Raw genomic sequence first — 22,842 nt, forward strand, 5'->3', positions numbered from 1 at the left:
GTTAGGATCAGGAACGTCCCTCTGGTCTGTGTGCTCTTGGGATTGTAACGCGCAAGCAGCGCCCCTCTGCGGAAGTAAAGGTGCCTTGCTGATAAGTTTTCTGTCTAAGTGCGAGATTCTTTTGGCTACGCCACCGAGCACTGGTTTCAGACATAAGCAAGGGGAGGGATTCCATCAGGGCAGAGGGCTAAAGAAGAGTTTATGCGGGCCGGGCGCGGTGGCTCACGCCTGTAATCCCAGCACTTTGGGAGGCCGAGGCGGGTGGATCACGAGGTCAAGAGATCGAGACCATCGTGGTCAACATGGTGAAACCCCCCCCCCCAAAAAAAAAAAATTAGCTGGGTGTGATGGCACGTGCGTGTAGTTCCAGCTACTCAGGAGGCTGAGGCAGAACTGCTTGAACCTGGGAGGCAGAGGCTGCAGTGAGCCGAGATCGCACCACTGCACTCCAGCCTAGGTGACAGAGCAAGACTCCATCTCAAAAAAAAAAAAAAAAAAAAAGAGGCCAGGCGCGGTGGCTCAAGCCTGTAATCCCAGCACTTTGGGAGGCCGAAGCGGGTGGATCACGAGGTCGAGAGATCGAGACCATCCTGGTCAACATGGTGAAACCCCGTCTCTACTAAAAGTGCAAAAAATCAGCTGGGCATGGTGGCGCGTGCCTGTAATCCCAGCTACTCAGGAGGCTGAGGCAGGAGAGTTGCCTGAACCCAGGAGGCGGAGGTTGCGGTGAGCCGAGATCGCGCCATTGCACTCCAGCCTGGGTAACAAGAGTGAAACTCCGTCTCCAAAAAAAAAAAAAAAAAAGAGTTTATGCGGCCCAGTGGGTAATGTATGGAGGGCTCCCCCAACTCGTCTGCTCCAGAAAAATGGGGGTCAGGAAGGAAGGGAGTTCTTGCCCCTCCTCCAGCCTGAGAGGCGTCCCGCTCCCTCCTCACCCCGTCACCCCCGGGTGTGCCTCCTTCCCGCCGTCTCACACCGGAACTGGAGTCGTGCGGCATCCGGTTTCCGCAGGGAAGGCTTAGGCGGCCGTCCCAGCCTCCTGTTCCGGTCCCGTTCTTCGGTTTGCCAGGCCGTGGTCGCTATGGAGGAACCGGAGATGCAGCTGAAGGGGAAGAAAGGTGGTGTGGTCCTCAGGGTGGGACAGGGGGCCCGGGAACTCGCGGAGGGGCGGCCTGAAAAAGGCCGGGCGCGGAGGGACCGGGCAAAGAGCAGTGACTGAATTGCGGTCAATTCTGTCGGCTGGGCCGCTGGCTAGTTTTGAAACCTGTAGAAAGGCTCGGTGTCTAGTTTTGTCATCTGTAAAATGAGGGGTATAATTACCCGTCCCCCCAGGATTGTTTCAAGAATCCGGTATGTGAGGCTGGGAGTGGTGGCTCAAGCCTGTAATCGCAGCACTTTGGGAGGCCTAGGCGGGAGGATCGCTTGAGCCCAGGAGTTCTAGGGCTCAAGTGACTCCTGACTCGGGGTCAGGAGTTCGAGACCCCCAAAAAAGACAAAAATTAGCCGGACGTGGTGGCGCACGCCTGTGGTACCAGCTACTCGAGTGGCTGAGGTGGGAGGATCGCTTGAGCCTAGGAGTTCTAGGGCTCAAGTGACTCCTGACTCGGGGTCCGGAGTTCGAGACCCCCAAAAAAGACAAAAATTAGCCGGACGTGGTGGCGCACGCCTGTGGTACCAGCTACTCGAGTGGCTGAGGTGGGAGGATCGCTTGAGCCTAGGAGGTCGGGGCTGCAGCGCAGTGGGCTATGATCGTGCCACTGCACCCCAGGCTGGGCGATACAGTAAGACCCTGTCTTAAAACAACAACAAAAAAAATCAACCTGATATTTGTAATGCATTGGAAGAATCCCCAGGGCATGGTAATAAGTATGCTTGTCTTATTTTTCTTTTCTTTCTTTTTTATTTTGAAACAAGGTGTCACTGTTGCCAGGCTGGGGTGCAGTGGTGCGATCATGGCTCACTGTAGCCTCGACCTCTGTGGCTCAGGCGATCCTCCTGCCTCAGCCTCTCGAGTAGCTGGGATTACAAGCGTACGCCACCACGTTGGGCTAATTCTTTAATTACTGTTATGTTTTGATATGGAGTCGCTCAGGCTGTCGCCCAGGCTGGAATGCTGTGGCGTGATCTTGGCTCTCTGCAACCTCAGCCTCCTGAGTAGCTGGGATTACAGGCACACACCACCGTGCCCAGCTAATTTTTCTGTGTTTTTAGTAGAGATGGGGTTTCACCATGTTGCCCAGGCTGGTCTCGAACTCCTTACCTCGAGTCATCCGCCTACCTTGGCCTCCCAAAGTGGTGGGATTACAGGCGTGAGCCACTTCGCCCAGCTAATCACCCATACTTTAAATCACCTCTAGATTACTCATATCTACAGTACATAATACAGGGCCTACACATCATTTCATTCACATGGATTCAAAGAAGTGCTTAATTTAAAGCAAATTCAAGTTTTTATTATTTATTTATTTATTTATTTATTTATTTTTAGAGACGAGGTTTCACCATGTTGGTCAGGCTGGCCTCAAACTCCCAACCTCAGGTGATCCACCTGTCTCAGCCTCCCAAAGTGCTGGGATTACAAGCATGAACCAGCACACCCGGCCACAAGTTTTTATTTTTATTTTTTATTTTTTATTTTTTTTGATACAGAGTCTCCCTCGGTCACCCAGGCTGGAGTGCAGTGACGCCATCTTGGCTCACTGCAGCCTTCACCTGTCACCAGGTGGGACTAGCAGGTGCAGAGGCTTGGGGTGACAAAGTGTTCAGAGCTGTGCCATAATGAGTAAAACAGCGATTGGTCACATATGGGTAAATTTTTTTATTTTTTTTGAGATAGGGTCTTGCTCTGTTGCCCAGGCTTTAGTGCAGTGGTATGATCATGGCTCACTGTAGCCTCCATCTGTCAGACCCAAGCCATCCTCCCACTTCAGACTCCTGAGTAGCTGGGACTACAGGTGTAGATCACCAGGACCAGCATATTTTTGTACTTTTTTGTACAGGTGGAGTTTCACTTCATCTCCCAGACTGTTCTTGAACTCCTGGGCTGAATCCGTTCTTCTGCGTTGGCATCCCAAAGTGCTGGAATTACACCCGGCTTGGGTATTTAAATGTAAATTAATTAGATATAAGTAAAATTAAAAGTTGAGCTCCTTCATCATCTAGCCACGCTGCAAGTGTTCAGTAGCCGCGGGCGTGCCTGTGGTTCCAGCTACTTGGGACGCTGAGGCGAGAGGAGGATGACTTGAGCCCAGGAGTTAAGTCCAGCCTCCGCAACATCAGGAGACCCTACCTCTAAAAAAAACAAATTATGTAATATTTCGATCATCTCAGAAAGTTGTTTTGGCCGGGCGCGGTGGCTCAAGCCTCTAATCCCAGCACTTTGGGAGGCCGAGGCGGGTGGATCACGAGGTCGAGAGATCGAGACCATCCTGGTCAACATGGTGAAACCCCGTCTCTACTAAAAATACAAAACATTAGCTGGGCATGGTGGCACATGCCTGTAATCCCAGCTACTCAGGAGGCTGAGCCAGGAGAATTGCCTGAACCCAGGAGGCGGAGGTTGCGGTGAACCGAGATCGCGCCATTGCACTCCAGCCTGGGTAACAAGAGCGAAACTCCGTCTCAAAAAAAAAAAAAAAAAAAAAAAGTTGTTTTGGGGGCTTTTGTTTGTTTGTTTTAGAGATAAGGTCTCGGCCGAGCATGGTGGCTCGTGCCTGTAATCTAAGCACTTTGGAAGCCAAGGCGGGCGGATCACCTGAGGTTGGGAGTTCAAGACCAACCTGACCAACATGGTGAAACCTTGTTTAAAAAAAAAAAAAAAAAAAAAAAAACAGAGACAAGGTCTCACTCTGTCACCCAGGCTAGAGAGCAGTGATGTGATTATGGCTTACCGCAGCCTCAACCTCCTGGGCTCCAGTGATCCTCCTGCCTCAGCCTTCAGAGTAGCTGAGACTACTGACATGCTCCACCATGCCTGGCTAATTTATTTTTGTTAATTTTTTAGAGATGGAGTCTCACGGTATTGCTCAAGCTGGTCTCAAATCCTTTACTTTTTATTTATTTATTTTTTGAGATAGTCTTGCTCTATCGCTCAGGCTAGAGTGCAGTGGAGCAATCTCCACTCACTGCAACCTCTGCCTCCCGGGTTCAAGCAATCCTCATGCCTCAGCCTCCCAACTAGCTGCGATTACAGGTGTGCGCCACCATGCCCGGCTAATTTTTTGTATTTTTAGTAGAGATGGGGTTTCCCATCTGTTGGCCAGGCTGGTCCTGAACTCTGGACCTCATGTGATCTGCCCGCCTCGGCCTCCCAAAGTGTTGGGATGACAGGCGTGAGCCACCACGCCCAGCCTTGGCCTCAAATTCTTGTCCTCAAATGATCCTCCTACCTCGTCCTCTCTGGCAGTGAGAAAGTTCTTTTGGGAAGTACAAGGAAGAGCCAGGCTGGAAGTAAGGAAGGCAGGGAGGTCAACAGCAGCTGGAACATGCAGGACGTCATGGGCCATGGCAAGAAGAGGGGATTTTATTCTCTGGCAGATGGGAGCCATGGGAGAGTTTAAAGCAAGGGAGGGCATAGATGATTTGTTTATTTGGAGTTCGCCTCATGTGCTGCATGGAGACTGGACTATTGACAGGAGGGGAAGCAGGGAGACCAGGGAGAAGCTGGGTCCCGTCCAGGCAGGAGATGGCCTTGGCTGGCTGTGCCTGGACCAGTGGGGCAGTACGGTATAGTAGAAAAGGTGAAACTAGATCTATCAGGATTTGCCCAAGGATGGGTCAAGAAAGTCAGGCCCCGCTGGCTGGCTGGGAGTACCGTTGTTGAAGCAGACACTGTTATGAGGATTTGTGTGCAATTAATTTATCAGGACTGGACGCGGTGGCTCACACCTGTAATCCCAGTACTTTGGGAGGCCAAGGTGGGCAGATAACTTGACATCAGGAGTTTGAAACCAACCTGGCCAACATGGAGAAACCCTGTCTCGACTAAAAATACAAAAATGAGGCCGGGCGCGGTGGCTCACGCCTGTAATCCCAGCACTCTGGGAGGCTGCGGCGGGTGAATCACAAGGTCAAGAGATCGAGACCATCCTGGTCAACATGGTAAAACCCCATCTCTACTAAAAATACAAAAAATTAGCTGGGAATGGTGGTGCGTGCCTGTAATCCCAGCTACTTAGGAGGCTGAGGCAGGAGAATTGCCTGAACCCAGGAGGCGGAGGTTGCGGTGAGCCGAGATCGAGCCATTGCACTCCAGCCTGGGTAACAAGAGTGAAACTCCATCTCAAAAAAAAAAAAAAAAAAATACAAAAATGAGTCAGGCATGGTGGTGGGTGCCTGTAATCCCAGCCTTCGGGAGGCTGACGCAGGAGAATCACTTGAACCTGGGGGGTGGAGGTTGCAGTGAGCCGAGATTTTGCCATTGCACTCCAGCCTGGGCAACAGAGCAAGACTCTGTCCCAAAAAAAAAAAAAAAAAATTCATAAGACACCTGAAGGGGAGAAGGGGAAACAGGGCTGGGCTGGCTGGCGAGGAGGCTGAGTGAGGGGCAACCTCAGGTAAAATCTGCAGATGGAGGCGTCAGGCTGGGCCTGCAGCGGAGCCCAGAGGGATAAGTTAGGCCTCTGGGTTGTTCAGTGCCCAGCGAGGGACACAGGTTTTCATATACCTCACTAGTGAGTGGCGGCTCAGGGCCTCCCGGTATGAGAACTTCCAGGTGCTTTCAGCTCCTGTGGGCATGCTCTGAAGAAGAGCCTTGGGTGTGGTCACGGGGGCAAAAGGAATGCCAGGGAGTGCAGTGGGCAGCAGGGTCCACTACCAGCGGGATTGGGAGGGAAAGATGAGAAGAGTTCACTGGGGGCCGGGCATAGTGGCGCATGCCTATAATCCCAGCACTTTGGGAGGCCGAGGCAGGAGGATCACTTGAGGCTAAGAGTTCAGGACCAGCCTGAGCAACATAGCAAGTCCCTGTCTCTGTTAAATAATGAAAAAAAACGAACCAGTCATGATGGTTCGTACCTGTAGTTGTAGCTCCTCAGGAGGCTGAGATGGGACGATGGCTTGAGGCTGGGAGTTTTGAGGCTGCAGTGAGCCGTGATCGTACCACTGCACTCCAGACTGAACAACAGAGCGAGACTCTGTCTCTAAAAAAAAAAGTTCACTCCTTATGAACTCATCACTCCTTTTGTCCTCTCATTAATGTCCTCTTTTTATTTATTTTTGTTTTTGTTTTTGTTTTTGTTTTGTTTTTTTTTGAGACGGAGTTTCGCTCTTGTTACCCAGGCTGGAGTGCAATGGCGCGATCTCGGCTCACCACAACCTCCGCCTCCTGGGTTCAGGCAATTCTCCTGCCTCAGCCTCCTGAGTAGCTGGGATTACAGGCACGTGCCACCATGCCCAGCTAATTTTTTGTATTTTTAGTAGAGTCGGGGTTTCACCATGTTGACCAGGTTGGTCTCGATCTCTTGACCTCGTGATCCACCCGCCTCAGCCTCCCAAAGTGCTGGGATTACAGGCTTGAGCCACCGCGCCCGGCTGCTCTTTTTATTTTTTGAGATGGAATCCTGCTCTTGTTGCCCAGGCTGGAGTGCGATGGCGCGATCTCGGCTCACTGCAACCTCCACCTCCTGGATTCAAGCAATTCTCCTGCCTCAGCCTCCTGAGTAGCTGGGATTCCTGGCACCTGCCACCATGGCCAGTTAATTTTTGTATTTTTTTAAGTAGATATGGGGTTTCACCATGTTGGTCAGGCTGGTCTCAAACTCCTGATCTCAGGTGATCCATCCACCTCAGCCCCCCAAAGTGCTGGAATTACAGGCATGAGCCACTGCACCCAGCATTTTTTTTTTTTTTTTTTTTTTTTTTTTTGAGACGGAGTTTTGCTCTTGTTGCCCAGACTGGAGTGCAGTGGTACAATCTCGGCTCACCACAACCTCTGCCTCCTGTGTTCAAGCGATTCTGCTGTCTTAGCCTCCCGAGTAGCTGGGATTACAGGCGCCACCACGCTCAGCTAATTTTGTATGTTTTAATAGAGACAAGGATCCTCCATGTTGGTCAGGCTAGTCTCGAACTCCTGACCTCAGGAGATCTGCCAGCCTAAGCTGTCCAAAGTGCTGGGATTACAGGCATGAACCACCATGTCTGGCCTAATTTTTGTATTTTTACTAGAGACGAGGTTTCACATGTTGGCCTGGCTGGTCTCGAACTCCTGACCTCCGGTGATCTGCCCACCTTAGCCTCCCAAAGAGCTAGGATTATAGGCATGAGCCACCGTGCCTGGCCTCATTAATATCCTTTTGAGTGAGCCCTGCTGAGACTATTTCCTCCAGCCTGTCATGGGCCAGGGTTGACCTAGCTGCTGAGGGACACACCAGATGCCCCGTCTGCTCTGGCTGGGCTCAGCGCTGAAGTAACAAGAAGACTGACACTTTGTCCCCCTACACCCACCCCACCCCTGCCACCTATGGACCCTGGATCCAGTCACGGACAAGTTCACTGAGAGCGTCTACGTCCTGGCCAACGAGCCGTCCGTGGCCCTGTACCGGCTGCAGGAGCACGTTCGCCGCTCCCTCCCCGAGCTGGCCCAGCACAAGGTGACCTGGGGCCTGTTGGAAGGAGTAGGGGCTGTCAGGGTGGGAGCCAAGGCCGGGCCACCAGCAAGGAGGCATGTGGTGTCATAGCCAGGTCAGAGGCGTGGCAGACAGATCTGGGGTAGATTTTGAAGGAGGTGGCAAGATGTGTGTATGAGTTTATTCTCACGCTGGGTAATTTATATAGGAAGGAGGTTTCATTGACTCACAGTTCCACAGGGCTGGGGAGGCCTCTGGAAACTTACAGTTTGGCAAAAGCAGAAGCAAACATGTGCTTCTTTTCATGGCGGCAGGAAGGAGAAGTATGAGAGCCCAGCAAAGGGGGATGCCCCTTATTAAAACCACAAGATCTTGTGAGAACTCACTATCAGGAGAACAGGATGGGGAACCGACTCAGTGATTCAGTTTTCTCTACCTGGTCCCTCCCATAACACATGGGGATTATGGGAACTACAAGGTGAGATTTGGGTGGGGACACAGCCAAACGATACCATTCTGTAATAGTTATGAGGAGGCAGCTGTCTGACGACCTAAGGGAAGGATGTGCCGGGCAGGGGGAAACGTTCGTGCAGAGGTCCCGAGGCATGGTGCCCAGGTGTCCGCAGAAAGCCCAGACCTGTGACAGAAGGGAACTGCAGGAGGAAAAGTCTCTGCATCCACCATGAGCACTCAGGGGAGCCTCAACCAAGGGAGCTGGGAGGAGGGCCCTCTAGGTGGGGGTGGCCTCCGTTGCCAAACATCTCGTGCGCCCCCTACAGGCAGATATGCAGCGTTGGGAGGAGCAGAGCCAGGGAGCCATCTACACTGTGGAGTACGCCTGCAGGTAAGCGTCACAGCTTCCCCACTGCAGGGCCACCCCTCCACTGCTCTGGCCTCCTGGGCATCCCAGCCAGTAAGCCCCGCTCTGCCTAGCCTACCCGAGTGGGTGTATGTGATCGGTACCACCATTCACCAGGCCTGGGTCCCAGGTGGGTCTCTTCCCTGCACTGAGCCCCTATCCAGCTGTCACAGGAGAGAGGGATAAGGATTCTGGGAGATGCCTCTGGGGACCAGCATTTCTCTCCCACAGCCAGGACCACAGATGGGCCAGTAGGGTGGATGGCAGCCAGGGGGAAGCCCAAAGCACAGATATGGCTGTTTATTTTGAATTTTTTTTTTTTTTTTTTTTGAGACGGAGTTTCGCTCTTGTTACCCAGGCTGGAGTGCAATGGCACGATCTCGGCTCACCGCAACCTCCGCCTCCTGGGTTCAGGCAATTCTCCTGCCTCAGCCTCCTGAGTAGCTGGGATTACAGGCACACGCCACCATGCCCAGCTAATTTTTTGTATTTTTAGTAGAGACGGGGTTTCACCATGTTGACCAGGTTGGTCTCGATCTCTCGACCTTGTGATCCACCCGCCTCGGCCTCCCAAAGTGCTGGGATTACAGGCTTGAGCCACCGCGCCCGGCCCGAATTTTTTTTTTTTTTTTTTGAGATGGAGTCTTGCCCCATCGCCCAGGCTGAAGTGCAGTGGCATGAACTCGGCTCACTGCAACCTCTGACTCTTGGATTCAAGTGATTCTCCTGCCTCACCCTCCCGAGTAGCTGGGAATACAGGTGTGTGCCACCACGCCCAGCTAATTTTTGTATTTTTAGTAGAGACAGGGTTTCACCATGTTGGCCAGGCTTGTCTTGAACTCCTGACCTCAGATGATCCACCCACCTCAGCCTCCCAAAGTGCTGCGATTACAGGCACGAGCCACTGTGCCCGGCCTTTTTTTTTTTTTTTTTTGGACGCAGAGTCTCACTCTGTTGCCCAGGCTGGAGTGCAGTGGCACAATCTCCGCTCACTGCAGCCTCCCCCTCTCAGGCTCAGGGGATTATCCCACTTTAGCCTCCCAAGTAGATAGGGCTACAAATGCCTGCCACTACTCCCAGCTAATTTTTATATTTTAAGTTGAGATGGGGTTTCACCATGTTAGCCAGGCTATTCTCGAACTCCTGACCTCAGGTGATCCACCCGCCTCAACCTCCCAAAGTGCTGGGATTACAGGCACGAGCCACTGTGCCCGGCTGGGGTTTCTTTTTGTCACTGAACCCTTGCCTTCCATTCCCAAGCCTTATTCCAGTTTCCTTGGGTTGCCCAGTCAGCCTTGGAAGTTCCTGGACTTTGCTTGGTTGTTCTGTTTGCCCCTGACGTGGGCTGCGAGCCATTTTGGTGGTGGCTGAGCAGTGCTCCCAGCAGTTCCCCTGGTGTGTTGCTGTTTGGTTGTGTGGGCGAAGGTGCCTAGACAGGAAATCCTGCTGCTGGGGCAGCGTTCTGCCATTGGCAGCTTTGGCTCCCTTGGTGGGACAAGGGGCGTCCAGACAGACAGTATCTTCCTTAGCTCAAGGAAAATAAAATAAAATAGGAGTTTCTACAGCTGGGCCTGGTGGTGCATGCCTGTAGTTCCAGCTACTCAAGAGGCTGAGGTGGGAGGATGCCTTGAAAGGAATTTAGGGCTGGATGAGGTGGCTCATGCCTGTAATCCCAGCACTTTGGGAGGCCAGGATGGGCAGATCACCTGAGGTCAGGAGTTCGAGACCAGCCTAGCCAACGTGGCAAAACCCTATCTCTACTAAAAATATAAAACTTAGGCCGGGCGCGGTGGCTCAAGCCTGTAATCCCAGCACTTTGGGAGGCCGAGGCGGGTGGATCACAAGGTCGAGAGATCGAGACCAAACTGGTCAACATGGTGAAACCCCGTCTCTACTAAAAATACAAAAAATTAGCTGGGCATGGTGGCGTGTGCCTGTAATCCCAGCTACTCAGGAGGCTGAGGCAGGAGAATTGCCTGAACCCAGGAGGCGGAGGTTGCGGTGAGCCGAGATCGCGCCATTGCACTCCAGCCTGGGTAACAAGAGTGAAACTCCGTCTCAAAAAAAAAAAAAAAAAAAAAATATAAAACTTAGTCAGGCGTGGTGGTACATACCTGTAATCCCAGCTACTCGGGAGGCTGAGGCAGGAGAATTGCTTGAACCCGGGAGGTGGAGGTTGCAGTGAGCCGAGATTGCACCATTGCACTCCAGCCTGGGCAACGAGTGAAACCTCAAATCAGAACAAAACAAGAAAGGAGTTGAGGGCCAGCCTGGGTGACAGCAAGACCTCTCCTCTAACAAAAAATGAAATATGGCTGGGTGTGGTGGCTCACCCCTGTTCTCCCAGCACTTTGGTAGGCCAAGGTGGATGGATCGCTAGAGCCCAGGAGTTTGGGACCAGCCTGGACAACCTGGTGAAACCCTGTTTCTACAAAAAGTACAAAAACTAGCCAAGCCTTGTGGCACACACCTTTAGTCCCAGCTATTTGGGAGGCTGAGGTGGGAGGATCATTTAAACCTGGGAGGTTGAGGCTGTAGTGAGCAGAGATTTCACCACTGCACTCCAGCCTGGGCAACAGAACAAGATCCTGTTTAAAAAAAAAAAACCTGCGCCGGGCGCGGTGGCTCAAGCCTGTAATCCCAGCACTTTGGGAGGCCGAGGCGGGTGGATCACGAGGTCAAGAGATCGAGACCATCCTGGTCAACATGGTGAAACCCCGTCTCTACTAAAAATACAAAAAATTAGCTGGGCATGGTGGTGCGTGCCTGTAATCCCAGCTACTCAGGAGGCTGAGGCAGGAGAATTGCCTGAACCCAGGAGGCAGAGGTTGCAGTGAGCCGAGATCGTGCCATTGCACTCCAGCCTGGGTAACAAGAGCGAAACTCCATCTCAAAAAAAAAAAAAACAAAAAACCTGCTTTCTTCTGCTTCCTGTACCTGTGCCATCTAATCCAGGAACCTAGGCCATGGGTGGCTAAGCACACTTAAGTTTTAACTCGTTAAAATGAAGTAAGGCCAGGTGCAGTGGCTCACCTGTAGTCCCAGCACTTTGGGAGGCTAAGCTGGGAAGATCACTTGCGACCAGGAGTTGAGACCACCCTCGCCAACATGGTGAAACTCTGGCCGGGCGCAGTGGCTCAAGCCTGTAATCCCAGCACTTTGGGAGGCCGAGGCGGGTGGATCACAAGGTCGAAAGATCGAGACCATCCTGGTCAACATGGTGAAACCCCGTCTCTACTAAAAATACAATAAAACTAGCTGGGCATGGTGGCGCGTGCCTGTAATCCCAGCTACTTAGGAGGCTGAGGCAGGAGAATTGCCTGAGACCAGGAGGCGGAGGTTGCGGTGAGCTGAGATCGTGCCATTGCACTCCAGCCTGGGTAACAAGAGCGAAACTCCGTCTCAAAAAAAAAAAAAAACAAAAACAAAAAAAACCTCTATCTCTACTAAAAATACAAAAATTAGCCAGGCATGGTGGCGGGCACTTGTAAATCCCAGCTACTTGGGAGGCTGTGGCAGGAGAATCACCTGAACCTGGGAGGCAGAGGTTGCTGTGAGCCAAGATTGTGCCCAGCCTGGGCAACAGAGTGAGACTCTGTCTCAAAAAAAAAAAATGAGCCGGGCGCGGTGGCTCAAGCCTGTAATCCCAGCACTTTGGGAGGCCGAGGCGGGCGGATCACAAGGTCAAGAGATCAAGACCATCCTGGTCAACATGGTGAAACCCCATCTCTACTAAAAATACAAAAAATTAGCTGGGCATGGTGGCGCGTGCCTGTAATCCCAGCTACTCAGGAGGCTGAGGCAGGAGAATTGCCTGAACCCAGGGGGCGGAGGTTGCAGTGAGCCGAGATCGCGCCATTGCACTCCAGCCTGAGTAACAAGAGCGAAACTCCGTTTCACAAAAAAAAAAAAAAAAAAGAAAAGAAAATGAAAAAATGAAATACTCAACTCCCAAGTCTCACTAGCTACATTCCAAGTGCCTCTCAGCAACTCAGTGGATAAAGAACATTTTCATCCCCCGTTGCCCCAGACATCAGTGGGCTCGGCGGGAGGCCAGCGGGCATTTGTCTTTAGTGAAATATGTATTTTTTAAAATTAAATTAATTTACTTATTTATTTTTTAATTTTTTGAGACAGAGTCTCACTCTGTTGCCTAGGCTGGAGTGCAATGGCGTGATCTCGGCTCACTGCAACCTCCGCCTCTTGGGTTCAAGCGATTTTCCTGCCTTAGCCTCCTGAGTAGCTAGTCTTACAGGTGCCTACCACGCTCCAGCTAATTTTTCTGTATTTTTAGTAGAGACATGGTTTTACGATGTTGGCCAGGCTGGTCTTAAACGTCTGACCTCGTGATCCACTTGCTTCAGCCTCCCAAAGTGCTGGGATTACAGGCATAAACCACTGCACCTGCCTATTTTTTTTTTTTTTTTTTGAGACAGGGTCTTGCTCTGTCACCCAGGCTAGAGTGCAGTGGTACAGTTACAGCTTCCTATAGCCTCAGCCTCCTGGGCTCAGGTGATCCTCCCACCCTATCCTCCTAGGTAGCTGGGACCACAGGCAGGTGTCACTATGCCTGGCTAATTTTTAAATTTTTGTAGAGATGGGACCCCACTATGTTGCCCAGGCTGGTCTCAAACTCCCCAGCTCAAATAATTTTCTCTCCTGGGCCTCCCAAAGTGTTGAGATTACAGGTTTGAGTCACCATATCCAACCAGATTTTCCTTTTTTTTTTTTTTTTTTTTGAGACAGAATTTCACTCTTGTTGCCCAAACTGGAGTGCAATGGCACGATCTCGGCTCACTGTAACCTCCACCTCTTGGGTTCAAGCAATTCTCCTGCCTCGGCCTCCCAAGTAGCTGGGATTACAGGCATGTGCCACCATGCCTGGCTAATTTTGTATTTTTAGTAGAGACAGGGTTTCTCCATGTTGGTCAGCCTGGTCTCGAACTCTTGACCTCAGGTGATCCTCCTGCCTTGGCCTCCCGAAATGCTGGGATTACAGGCGTGAGCCATTGTGCCTGGCCCCAGATTTTTCTTTTTAGGAGATGGGGTTGGTGGGGCATGGTGGCTGATACCTGTAATCCCAGCACTTTGGGAGGCCAAGGCGGGCAGATCATAAGGTCAGGAGATCAAGACCATCCTGGCTAACATAGTGAAACCCCGTCTCTACTAAAAATACAAAAAGTTAGTCAGGTGTGGTGGCACATGCCTGTAGTCCCAGCTACTTGGGAGGCTGAGACAGGAGAATCGCTTGAACCTGGGAGGTGGAAGCTGTAATGAGCTGAGATCGCATCACTGCACTCCAGCCTGGGTGACAGAGCAAAACTGTCTCAAAAAAAAAAAAAAAGAGAGAGAGAGATGGGGTCTCTCTATGTTGCCCAGGCTAGTCTCAACCTGGGCTCAAGCCGTCATCTTGCCTTGGCCTCTTGAGGAGCTGGGATTACAGGTGTGAACCACAGTGCTCAGTAGAGATACTGCTTTTTCTTTTTTGTTTTGTTTTTTTTTTTTGAGACGGAGTTTCTCTCGTTATCCAGGCTGGAGTGCAATGGCGCAATCTCGGCTCACCGCAACCTCCGTCTCGGCTCACTGCAACCTCCGTCTCCCGGGTTCAGGCAATTCTGCCTCAGCCTCCTGAGTAGCGGGGATTACAGGCACATGCCACCATGCCCAGCTAATTTTTTGTATTTTTAGTAGAGACGGGGTTTCACCATGTTGACCAGAATGGTCTCGATCTCTTGACCTCGCGATCCACCCGCCTGGGCCTCCCAAAGTGCTGGGATTACAGGCTTGAGCCACCGCGCCCAGCCTTCTTTTTTGTTTTACACCCTCGTATCAGCAGTAAGGGCTGAGATATTTTTTGTGGCATCTTTATACACTGATACCTCCTTCAAAACGTTACACGTTTCGGTGGCAGTGAAGTCAAAGTGTTCTTCCCATGTGCTGTGTTGCATAGTTGCCATCTAGTCATAGCAGGGAAATCCAAAACGTAAGCCCACCATGAGTCCTCGGGGAAGCCCACAGCATCACCGAGGTACCCCCCGAGCTCCAGTGCTGGGGTGTGGAACACTCACCTGCAGGTTTGGGGCGCTGATCAGGCCTGTCCTTTCGTTTCAGCGCCGTGAAGAACCTGGTGGACAGCAGCGTCTACTTCCGCAGCGTGGAGGGTCTGCTCAAACAGGCCATCAGCATCCGGGACCATATGAATGCCAGTGCCCAGGGCCACAGGTAGCTCCTGGGACCACCTGCCCCCGCTGCCACTCTCAGCCACAAGGACCGTCTCTCAGCTGCGCTAGGAAACGCTGCTTCTCGCCTATTAAGAAAACTTTCTCTTTCCTCTTGTCCTGGTGTCTGGTGACCTCCTCTTGTCCTTTGGTGTCTATAACTTGAGAGTTCCGTCACTTAGTACCCAGGTTCTGAGCTCTGCTGTGTGCCTGGCCCTGGGCTGGCCACCGGGGATGTAGCAGTGACCGAGACAGATGGGCTCACAGGGAGCCATACAGCAACCAGGTCCCGCAGATAAGAGCACGTCAGATGTGCTGGGAAGAATGCCGCGGGGCCCCTCCTAGGAGGTGGTGTGAGTGACACACAGACGATCGGGGGCAGAGGGAGTTCCACTCGTGGCAGTGGTGAGGACAGACACCCTGGGGCTGGGTTCCCTGGGAGTGTTGGGGAAGCACCGAGAAGGCTTCTGTGGCTGGGGTGGGCCAGCTCGGGGAGATGGCAGGGGCCTCTGTCCACCCTGTCCCAGGACTCACAGCTGAGGGAGGCTTTGAGCCGAGGACCAGGGTTCTGAAAACGAAAAGCACTCACAGTCCTTGAACATTGGAGAGAGGGTTTTTAGGAATGGCCCTTCTTTTTGTTTTTTGTTGGCATTATAATTTAATAAACACGCTTACGAACATACACGTGCCGGGAGCAGGAATGTTACCTTGGGCTGCACTGGCTCCCACAGATTAGGGTTCTGGCTGGTCTATCCCCCGCTGGGCATTTGGGAAAGAAAGCATCTGTGTTGCTTAACTAAGACGCCAGAATCGGCAAAAACAAGACTTGAGCGTGTGTGTAAGAATGGGACTTAGCAATCTTCCCTCAAAGGGTAGCACAGTAGGGACTTATCTGGGCTCTTTTGCAGCTGAAGAGCGGCTTCTGGCTCCTCTGCCACGGGTTGATGTCAGCAGAACTAGACTTCACTGAAAAGCCTCAGCTGTTACTGTCAACTCAGGGTTTCCCAAAATGCCTTCATATGCCCTGCTTGTGCTCACTGTTGCGAAAATGCAACGTGCTTCTGAAGGACATTAGTAGCAGCTTGAGTTGCTATTAATACCTCTTTGTAAGCCCTATGGGTTCAAAGTGCCCAGTCTTGTGTGAGTGAGTCCCAGATACGGCCTCTGGAGTAACTCGTCCCACTTTTTAAAAAGTACATACATATATTTTTAAATAGAAACTGTGTCACGATACAGTGCCTGGGCTGGTCTCGAACTCCTGGCCCAAGTTATCAGCTCACCTCGGCCTCCCAAAGTGCTGGATTAGAGGCATGAGCCACCATGCCCAGCCATTTGTCCCTTTTTTTTTTTTCTTATTTTTTTCTTATTCCTCCCCCCACCCCGAGACAGTCTCACTCTGTTGCCCAGGCTGGAGTGCAATGGTGCGATCTTGGCTCACTGCAGCCTCCACCTCCTGGGTTCAAGTGATTCTGGTACCTAAGCCTCCTGAGTAGCTGGGATTACAGACACACACCACCCAGCTAATTTTCGTATTTTTAGTGGAGATGGAGTTTCACCATATTGGTTGGGCTGGTCTCAAACTCCTGACCTCAGTTGATCACCTGCCTCAGCTGAGATTATAGGCATGAGACACCATGCCCGGCCTAGTCGCCCCACTTATTTTTTTTTTTTTTTTTTTTTTTTTTTGAGAAGGAGTTTTGCTCTTGCTACCCAGGCTGGAGTGCAATGGCACGATCTCGGCTCACCGCAACCTCCGCCTCCTGGGTTCAGGCAATTCACCTGCCTCAGCCTCCTGAGTAGCTCGGATTACAGCCATGTGCCACCATGCCCAGCTACTTTTTATTTTTTTAGTAGAGACGGGGTTTCACCATGTTGACCAGGGTGGTCTCGATCTCTTGACCTCGTGATCCACCCGCCTCGGCCTCCCAAAGTGCTGGGATTACAGGCTTGAGCCACCGCACTCGGCCAGTGTTGCCCCACTTTTAAGGAGGATGCCTGGAATCTCAAGCCAGAGGTCTTCCAAGACCAGAGTGTCACCCAAACATGCACTCCAGCCAGCTGAGCAGGCCTTGTGGCCTCTGACCTTGGCCTCATGTATACTGCCCGTGTTTCCTTCCAGCCCCGAGGAACCACCCCCGCCCTCCTCAGCCTGATCCTGGAAGACACTTGGGGCCCCCCAGGCTCCCCGGACCCAGGTCAGTGCCAAGGGTAGCCATGAGCCTCTCTCTGCTCTGAACTAACCAACCCACCTGCTTGGCAGCCAGCCAGACGCCTGTCTGTCTAATCACTTGGGTTTCTCACTGGGTTTGTGGGATGGTTTCGGAGGTGGCAGGTCTAGGGTGTCTGCAGGTCCAGAATGTTCCACCCTGCTGCTCAGGGACCGTGGCAGCCCATGTCTCACACTCTCTCTCCGCCACCTTCCTCCCTCTTTTCCAGGCCATAGGTCCTTTGCCAGTCCCAGAGATTTCCACCCCCTGAGACAGAGAGGGCAGCCCACATTTCCTCTCCCCTACCACGTGCCAGCAGCCTGCTTTACCCACGCACAGTCTCAGGCAGAGCCTGGCGTGGCAATTACGCACCCATCTCTGGGACTCCCCCTGCCGATCCACTGTCTGCCTGCTGTGTGACCAAGTAAACTCACTCCCTCTCTGGTCCCTGCGTTTCCCTTCAGTAAAGGTGGCTCCTCAGGTCACTGAGAGGGTGCAGGGAACAGAGACAGATGTGCTTTGGAGCAGTGGCTTTTGCTGCATAACACAGCATCCCCAAACTCAGTGGTTTACAGCCCCAGTAATTAACCTACTCACGATTCTGCACTTTGGGCTAGGCTCAGCTGGGCGGTTCTGCTGCTCTCCCTGGGAGTCACCCGTGGGTGCTCATGGGAGCTCAGCTGCAGCTGCATAGTCAGAGGGGGCCCTCAACCGGGGCTGTTGGCAGCAGGGGTCAGGTTTTCCTTGTGGCCTCTCCCCTAGGCCAGCTGGGGTTTCTTCTGCTGGCTGGGAGCCCAGAGGGCAGCTCCCGTGCAGAGTGCCACTTTCACATTTGTGGGTGGCCCATTGGTTGAAGCCAGTCACGTGGCCAGGCCCAGGACCAGATGGGAGAGGACCACACAAGCGCAGTGTGAGCCCTGGGAGGCACGGCTGACCACGCTTGGAGAGTGTGGTGCCAGCAAAGACCTGATGTGTCATCATTCCATATCTGTGATGGGCAGGAGCAGGCAGGTCCAAGGGGCACCAGGGACTTACCGAGCCCCTGCCTGTTGGCCAGTCACTGTGATTGTCCTCGGTGCCATGGAGGTCCTCTCAGAGGTCAAGGGGAGGCAGGTGGAGACAGAGCCTCTGTAGGCCCTCCAAGCTGTGGCCCCAGAGCCCAGAGGCAGCTGAGTTCCTGTGTCCAGTCAGACAGCACTCAGCAGGCACTGCAGTCAGAGAGCACTTACTGGACACCACAGGCAGCGAGCATTTATTGAGCACCTCTGGCAATGGATGAACGCTTCCTGAGCACCTGCTCATGGCAGGCGTAGCTCTGAGTGTGGAGTCGTGAGAAATCCCACAGGCTAAGCAGTGGCCCGGGAGCTTTCCAGGGGGGCTGAAGCAGGAGGGGCTGCCTGAGGGGGTCAGCAGCCCACCCCAGTGCCCTACGCAGCCCTGCCTACACCCCCAACCCAGCCTCTGTCTCCCCAGTCCCATCCCCCACACCCTGGTCCCTCCCACTTTGTGTCAAGGACACTGCCCTACCGCCCACCTCACTCCCCAGCATCTGCTGTCCCCTCCACTGCTGCTCCCAACAGGACTGCTGTGTCTCATCCTGTCCCTGCGGAGCCCCTCTCCTCTCCCCAGAACTGCCAGCCTCATGCCCCCTCTCAGAGCTTTTTTTTTTCTTTTTTCTTTTTTTAAGATGGAATCTCGTTCTGTCGCCCAGGCTGGAGTGCAGTGGTGCAATCTCAGCTCACTGCAAATTCTGCCTCCTAGGTTCAAGCGATTCTCCTGCTTCAGCCTCCCAAGTAGCTGGGACTATAGGCGCCTGCCACCTTGCTGGGCTAATTTTTGGATTTTTAGTAGAGACAGAGTTTCACCACATTGGTCAGGCTGGTCTCAAACTCCGGACCTCAGGTGATCTGCCTGCCTTAGCCTCCTAGAGTCCTGGGACTACAGGCGTGAGCCACCACAGCCGGCCTCAGAGCCTCTCATTTCCACTTTTCCCCCAAAACTGCACCCCTTGGGGTCATCAGTGACCTTCACAGGGTCAAGTTATCCGCTTCTCCAATCCCAGGATCCTAAACACTGCCCCATTTTACAGAAGAGGAAACCGAGGCCCCGAGAGGTGAGGCAGCCAGCCTGGGATCACCACCCACACCCGTAAGTGCCAGGATTCCCACCCAGAGCCCTGCCACCAAGCTCCACCTTATCTTGGCCTGGGTTCACCCCTCAAGTACTACCTCATGCCCTGGCTCCACCTCAGACAACCCTGACCCTCGCCCCCACTCCCCAGCCTGACCAAAGCTGGGCCAGGCAGACACTGAAGACTGAGCGGGTGCGGCCAGCACCTTCCTCCTGCTCCCACCTGGAACCTCCAGGCCCCCGTCAGCCCTTGCACCAATAACTGCCATCGAGCTAATCCTGATTATACACCCACCATGTCCCCAGCCCTGGGCAACAGTCTTCACAGGGATGATCCCATTTCATCCCCAGACAGCCCCAAAAGGCAGTCTCACCCCAAATACAGACGGACAGAGAGGCTCTGCCAGGCATGGTGTTCGGCACCTGTAATCCCAGCTACTCGGGAGGTTGAGGCATGAGAATCCCTTGAACCCAGGAAGCAGAAGCTCCAGTGAGCCAAGATGGCGCCACTACACTCCAAGTGGGCCACAGAATGAGACTTTGAGCCCCTGCCCCCCCCCCAAAAAAAAATAAGGACGCAGCCAGAGAAGAGCAGCCCCTGGCCTGGCATGTTCCTAGTCCTGCCTGCCTCATGTGTGTATGACTCGCCTGGCACCGGCCCTCTCTGCATTTCCTTTTCTTTTCTTTGTTCCCTTTCCTTCTTTCCTCTCTCTTGTGCTCTCTCGCTCTGTCACCCTGGCTGGAGTGCAGTGGCACGATCTCGGCTCACTGCAACCTCTGCCTCCCTGGCTCAAGCGAACCTCCTGCCTCAGCCTCCCCTGTAGCTGGGCCTACAGGTGCACACCACCACCGCCAGCTAATTTTTTTGTATTTTTTGTAGAGACGAGGTTTCGCCATGTTGGCCAGCTCAAGTGATCCCCCTGCCTGAGCCTCCCCAAGTGCTGGGATGACAGGCCTGAGCCACCGCGCCCGGCCTTGGTTCTTTTGTTCATCTGGATAAGGAAGGCTGGACCCCCGCAGACTCACCTTCCCACCTTGCATTCTGCCCCGAGCAGCAACGCTCAGGCCACGTGGAGAAGCCACCCCTGGTTCCAGGGGTGGATGTGGCACCTCGGCCTGGCCGATCAGAGCTGCCAGTGACCTAGGTCCCAGTGACTGGTTCAAGGTGGACGCGTGGCCCAACGAGAGGCCTTTCCTGGGAGTTCCAGGAGCATGGTGGCGGGGGGCGGGGGTGGACCTGAGAACCTTGCCTGGGGCCTTGGATCCAGCTGTACCTGACGCTAGCCAATTTCATTTCAATTCGTCAGTTTCATCGACCTCTAAATTATGATTTTTTTGCCAAAATGGCTTTGAGTCTGCTTCTGCTGCTGTTTGCAGAAGGGCCCGCACTGACTGCTGTGAATGCCACACCTGGGTGACCAGGCCTCCACAAGTTATGCATCTGCAGTGCCAGCTCTATGCCAACACAGCATTACCCCAGAATCCCTTGTTCCAGTGCAGTGTATTAGGGAACTCAGATGGGGTTGTTTGGGTTGAGACAGGGCCCAGTCCCACTGCTCTGGGAGGGTTTACTCAGCTTGGTGCTGTGGGATGATTGCTGGAGATGGGTGGGAAAAGCAGGGGTGTCCCGAGGGGAGACGGGGCATCCTCCTGGGGTGTCGAGACTGTCAAGGCATTTGAAGGCCTGGAAAGGGGGTTCAGCCCTGCCTCTCCTCCTCCTAGGGCATACTGGGGGGCCTCTGTGCCACTATCCTGCCTCTCCACCATTCCACTCAGCTCAGGAGTTGGAGGAGCCCAGAGCCATCCCATCTGGGGCCCTGATTGGCGTGTGGCCTCCAGAGTCCTTTTCCCTTCTTACGTGCTCTGAAGATACCTCTCAATGTCCATCTGTCCTCCATGCAACCATTTATCCGGCAAACGCTGACGGGTATTCGTGAGCCAGACAGGCCAGCCCTGTCTTGCTCAGACCCGCAGGAGAAACTGGCAGCAGAACGGGATTATCACCTCCCTCCCGGCACCTGCCAGGACGACTGGGGCTGGGGGTGAGGGAGGCAGGCATCGGGGGCCCCAGACCCTTCTAGGGCTCGGAGTCACTCATAGGCCCCCTGGGTGTGACCTCAACCAGTGACTGACAGTCTTGTCTCTCTGTCGCCAGGCTGGAGTGCAGTGGTGTGATCTTGGCTGACCCACCTCTGCTGCCTGGGTTCAAGCGATACTCCTGCCTCAGCCTCCCGAGTAACTGGGATTAGAGGCACCTGCCACCATGCCCAGCTAATTTGTAGTTTTAGTGGAGATGGGGGTTTCACTATCTTGGCCAGCCTAGTCTTGAACTCCTGACTTCATGATCCACCTGCCTCAGCCTCCCAATTTGCTGGGATTACAGGTGTGAGCCACCTCACCTGGCCCAGTCATCTCTCTTAAAAGGGGTCTGAGCCAGGTATGGTGGCTCATGCCTGTAATCCCAGCACGTTGGAATGGTGAGGTGGGCAGATCACCTGAAGTCAGGAGTTCAAAACCAGCCTGGCCAACATGGTGAAACCCTGTCTACCATATAAAAAATCAGTGGGTATGGTGGTGGGCACCTATAATCCCAGCTACTTGGGAAGCTGAGGCAGGAGAATTGCTTGAACCTGGGAGGCAGACGTTACAGTGAGCCAAGATCGAGCCGCTGCACTCTAGCCTGGGTGACAGAGCGAGACTCTATCTCAAAAAATAATAATAGGCTGGGTGTGGTGGCCTCATGTGGTAATCCCAGCACTTTGGGAGGTTGAGGCAGGTGGATCACCTGAGGTCTGGAGTTCGAGACCAGCCTGACCAACATGGTGAAACCCCATCTCTACTAAAAATACAAAGTTAGCGGGCGTGGCAGCACATGCTTGTAATCCCAGCTACTTAGGAGCCTAAGGCAGGAGAATCGCTTGAAACGGGGGGCCAAGGTTTCAGTGAGCTGAGATCGTACCATTGCATTCCAGCCTGGGCAACAAGAGCAAAACTGTGTCTCAAAAAAAAACAATTAAAAATAATAAATAAGGCCGGGCGCGGTGGCTCAAGCCTGTAATCCCAGCACTTTGGGAGGCCGAGGCGGGTGGATCATGAGGTCAAGAGATCAAGACCATCCTGGTCAACACAGTGAAACCCCGTCTCTACTAAAAATACAAAAAATTAGCTGGGCATGGTGGCGCGTGCCTGTGATCCCAGCTACTCAGGAGGCTGAGGTAGGAGAATTGCCTGAACCCGGGAGGCGGAGGTTGCGGTGAACCGAGATCGCCCCATTGCACTCCAGCCTGGGTAACAAGAGCGAAACTCCGTCTCAAAAAAAAATAATAATAATAATAAATAAAAGATGTCTGATCAGGACTTTGGGCTGTCAGACACCTCGTCACCCCGAGTCCAAGGGCTCGTGTGAACGCTGGTTAATTTGCGTCGTCTTTGCACGCTCTATTCGCAGGGCATCCCGCCTGCTTTGGCCGCCAGGGGGCGCAAGAGGCAAAGCGTTGGCGGGGAGCTCGGCCTCCGTCCGGTCATTGTCTGCAGTCCTGACTGGCCCTGGTGGGCACACTATGACCCTCCACCCTTTTTCACCCTAAGTGCCCTTGCTCCCACTTTTCAGAGAGTGAACTGAGGTTCTGAGAGGCCAGAGGGCTTTGAGAACAAGAGCTCACAGCATCCCTTGTCAGGGTGGAGGGCAAGGGCCCTCTTAGAGCTTGCTCATTAGCATTTACTGGCCAGGCCCGGTGGCTCACACCTGTAATACTCCCAGCACTTTGGGAGGCCGAGGTTGGCGGATCACTTGACGTCAGGAGTTCGAGTCCACCTGGCCAACATGGTGAAACCTTGTCTCTACTGAAAATACAAAAATTAGC

General features: G+C 53.2%; 1 protein-coding gene across 1 annotated transcript; it reads left to right on the forward strand.

The window, feature by feature from the left end:
- The first annotated feature begins 512 nt into the window (after positions 1-512).
- BORCS8 (BLOC-1 related complex subunit 8) lies at positions 513-20,323 on the forward strand. The gene is made up of 6 exons (XM_010330166.3): positions 513-1,118; positions 7,477-7,589; positions 8,345-8,409; positions 14,536-14,646; positions 16,762-16,837; positions 19,860-20,323. The coding sequence occupies exons 1-5, from the start codon at positions 1,082-1,084 to the stop codon at positions 16,793-16,795; spliced, it is 360 nt and encodes a 119-aa protein (XP_010328468.1). The 5' UTR covers positions 513-1,081; the 3' UTR covers positions 16,796-16,837; positions 19,860-20,323.
- Positions 20,324-22,842: the final 2,519 nt, after the last annotated feature.

Source organism: Saimiri boliviensis, chromosome 14 (assembly GCF_048565385.1).
Source record: "Saimiri boliviensis isolate mSaiBol1 chromosome 14, mSaiBol1.pri, whole genome shotgun sequence".
NCBI classification, from domain to species: domain Eukaryota; kingdom Metazoa; phylum Chordata; class Mammalia; order Primates; family Cebidae; genus Saimiri; species Saimiri boliviensis.

Bases quoted from the DNA above. Each gene is read 5' to 3' on its own strand.
- BORCS8 (XM_010330166.3), top strand. From the start codon at position 1,082: ATGGAGGAACCGGAGATGCAGCTGAAGGGGAAGAAAG. The intron at 7,590-8,344 runs GTGACCTGGGGC...CGCCCCCTACAG, and splicing joins CCGAGCTGGCCCAGCACAAG to GCAGATATGCAGCGTTGGGA. The intron at 14,647-16,761 runs GTAGCTCCTGGG...GTTTCCTTCCAG, and splicing joins GCCAGTGCCCAGGGCCACAG to CCCCGAGGAACCACCCCCGC.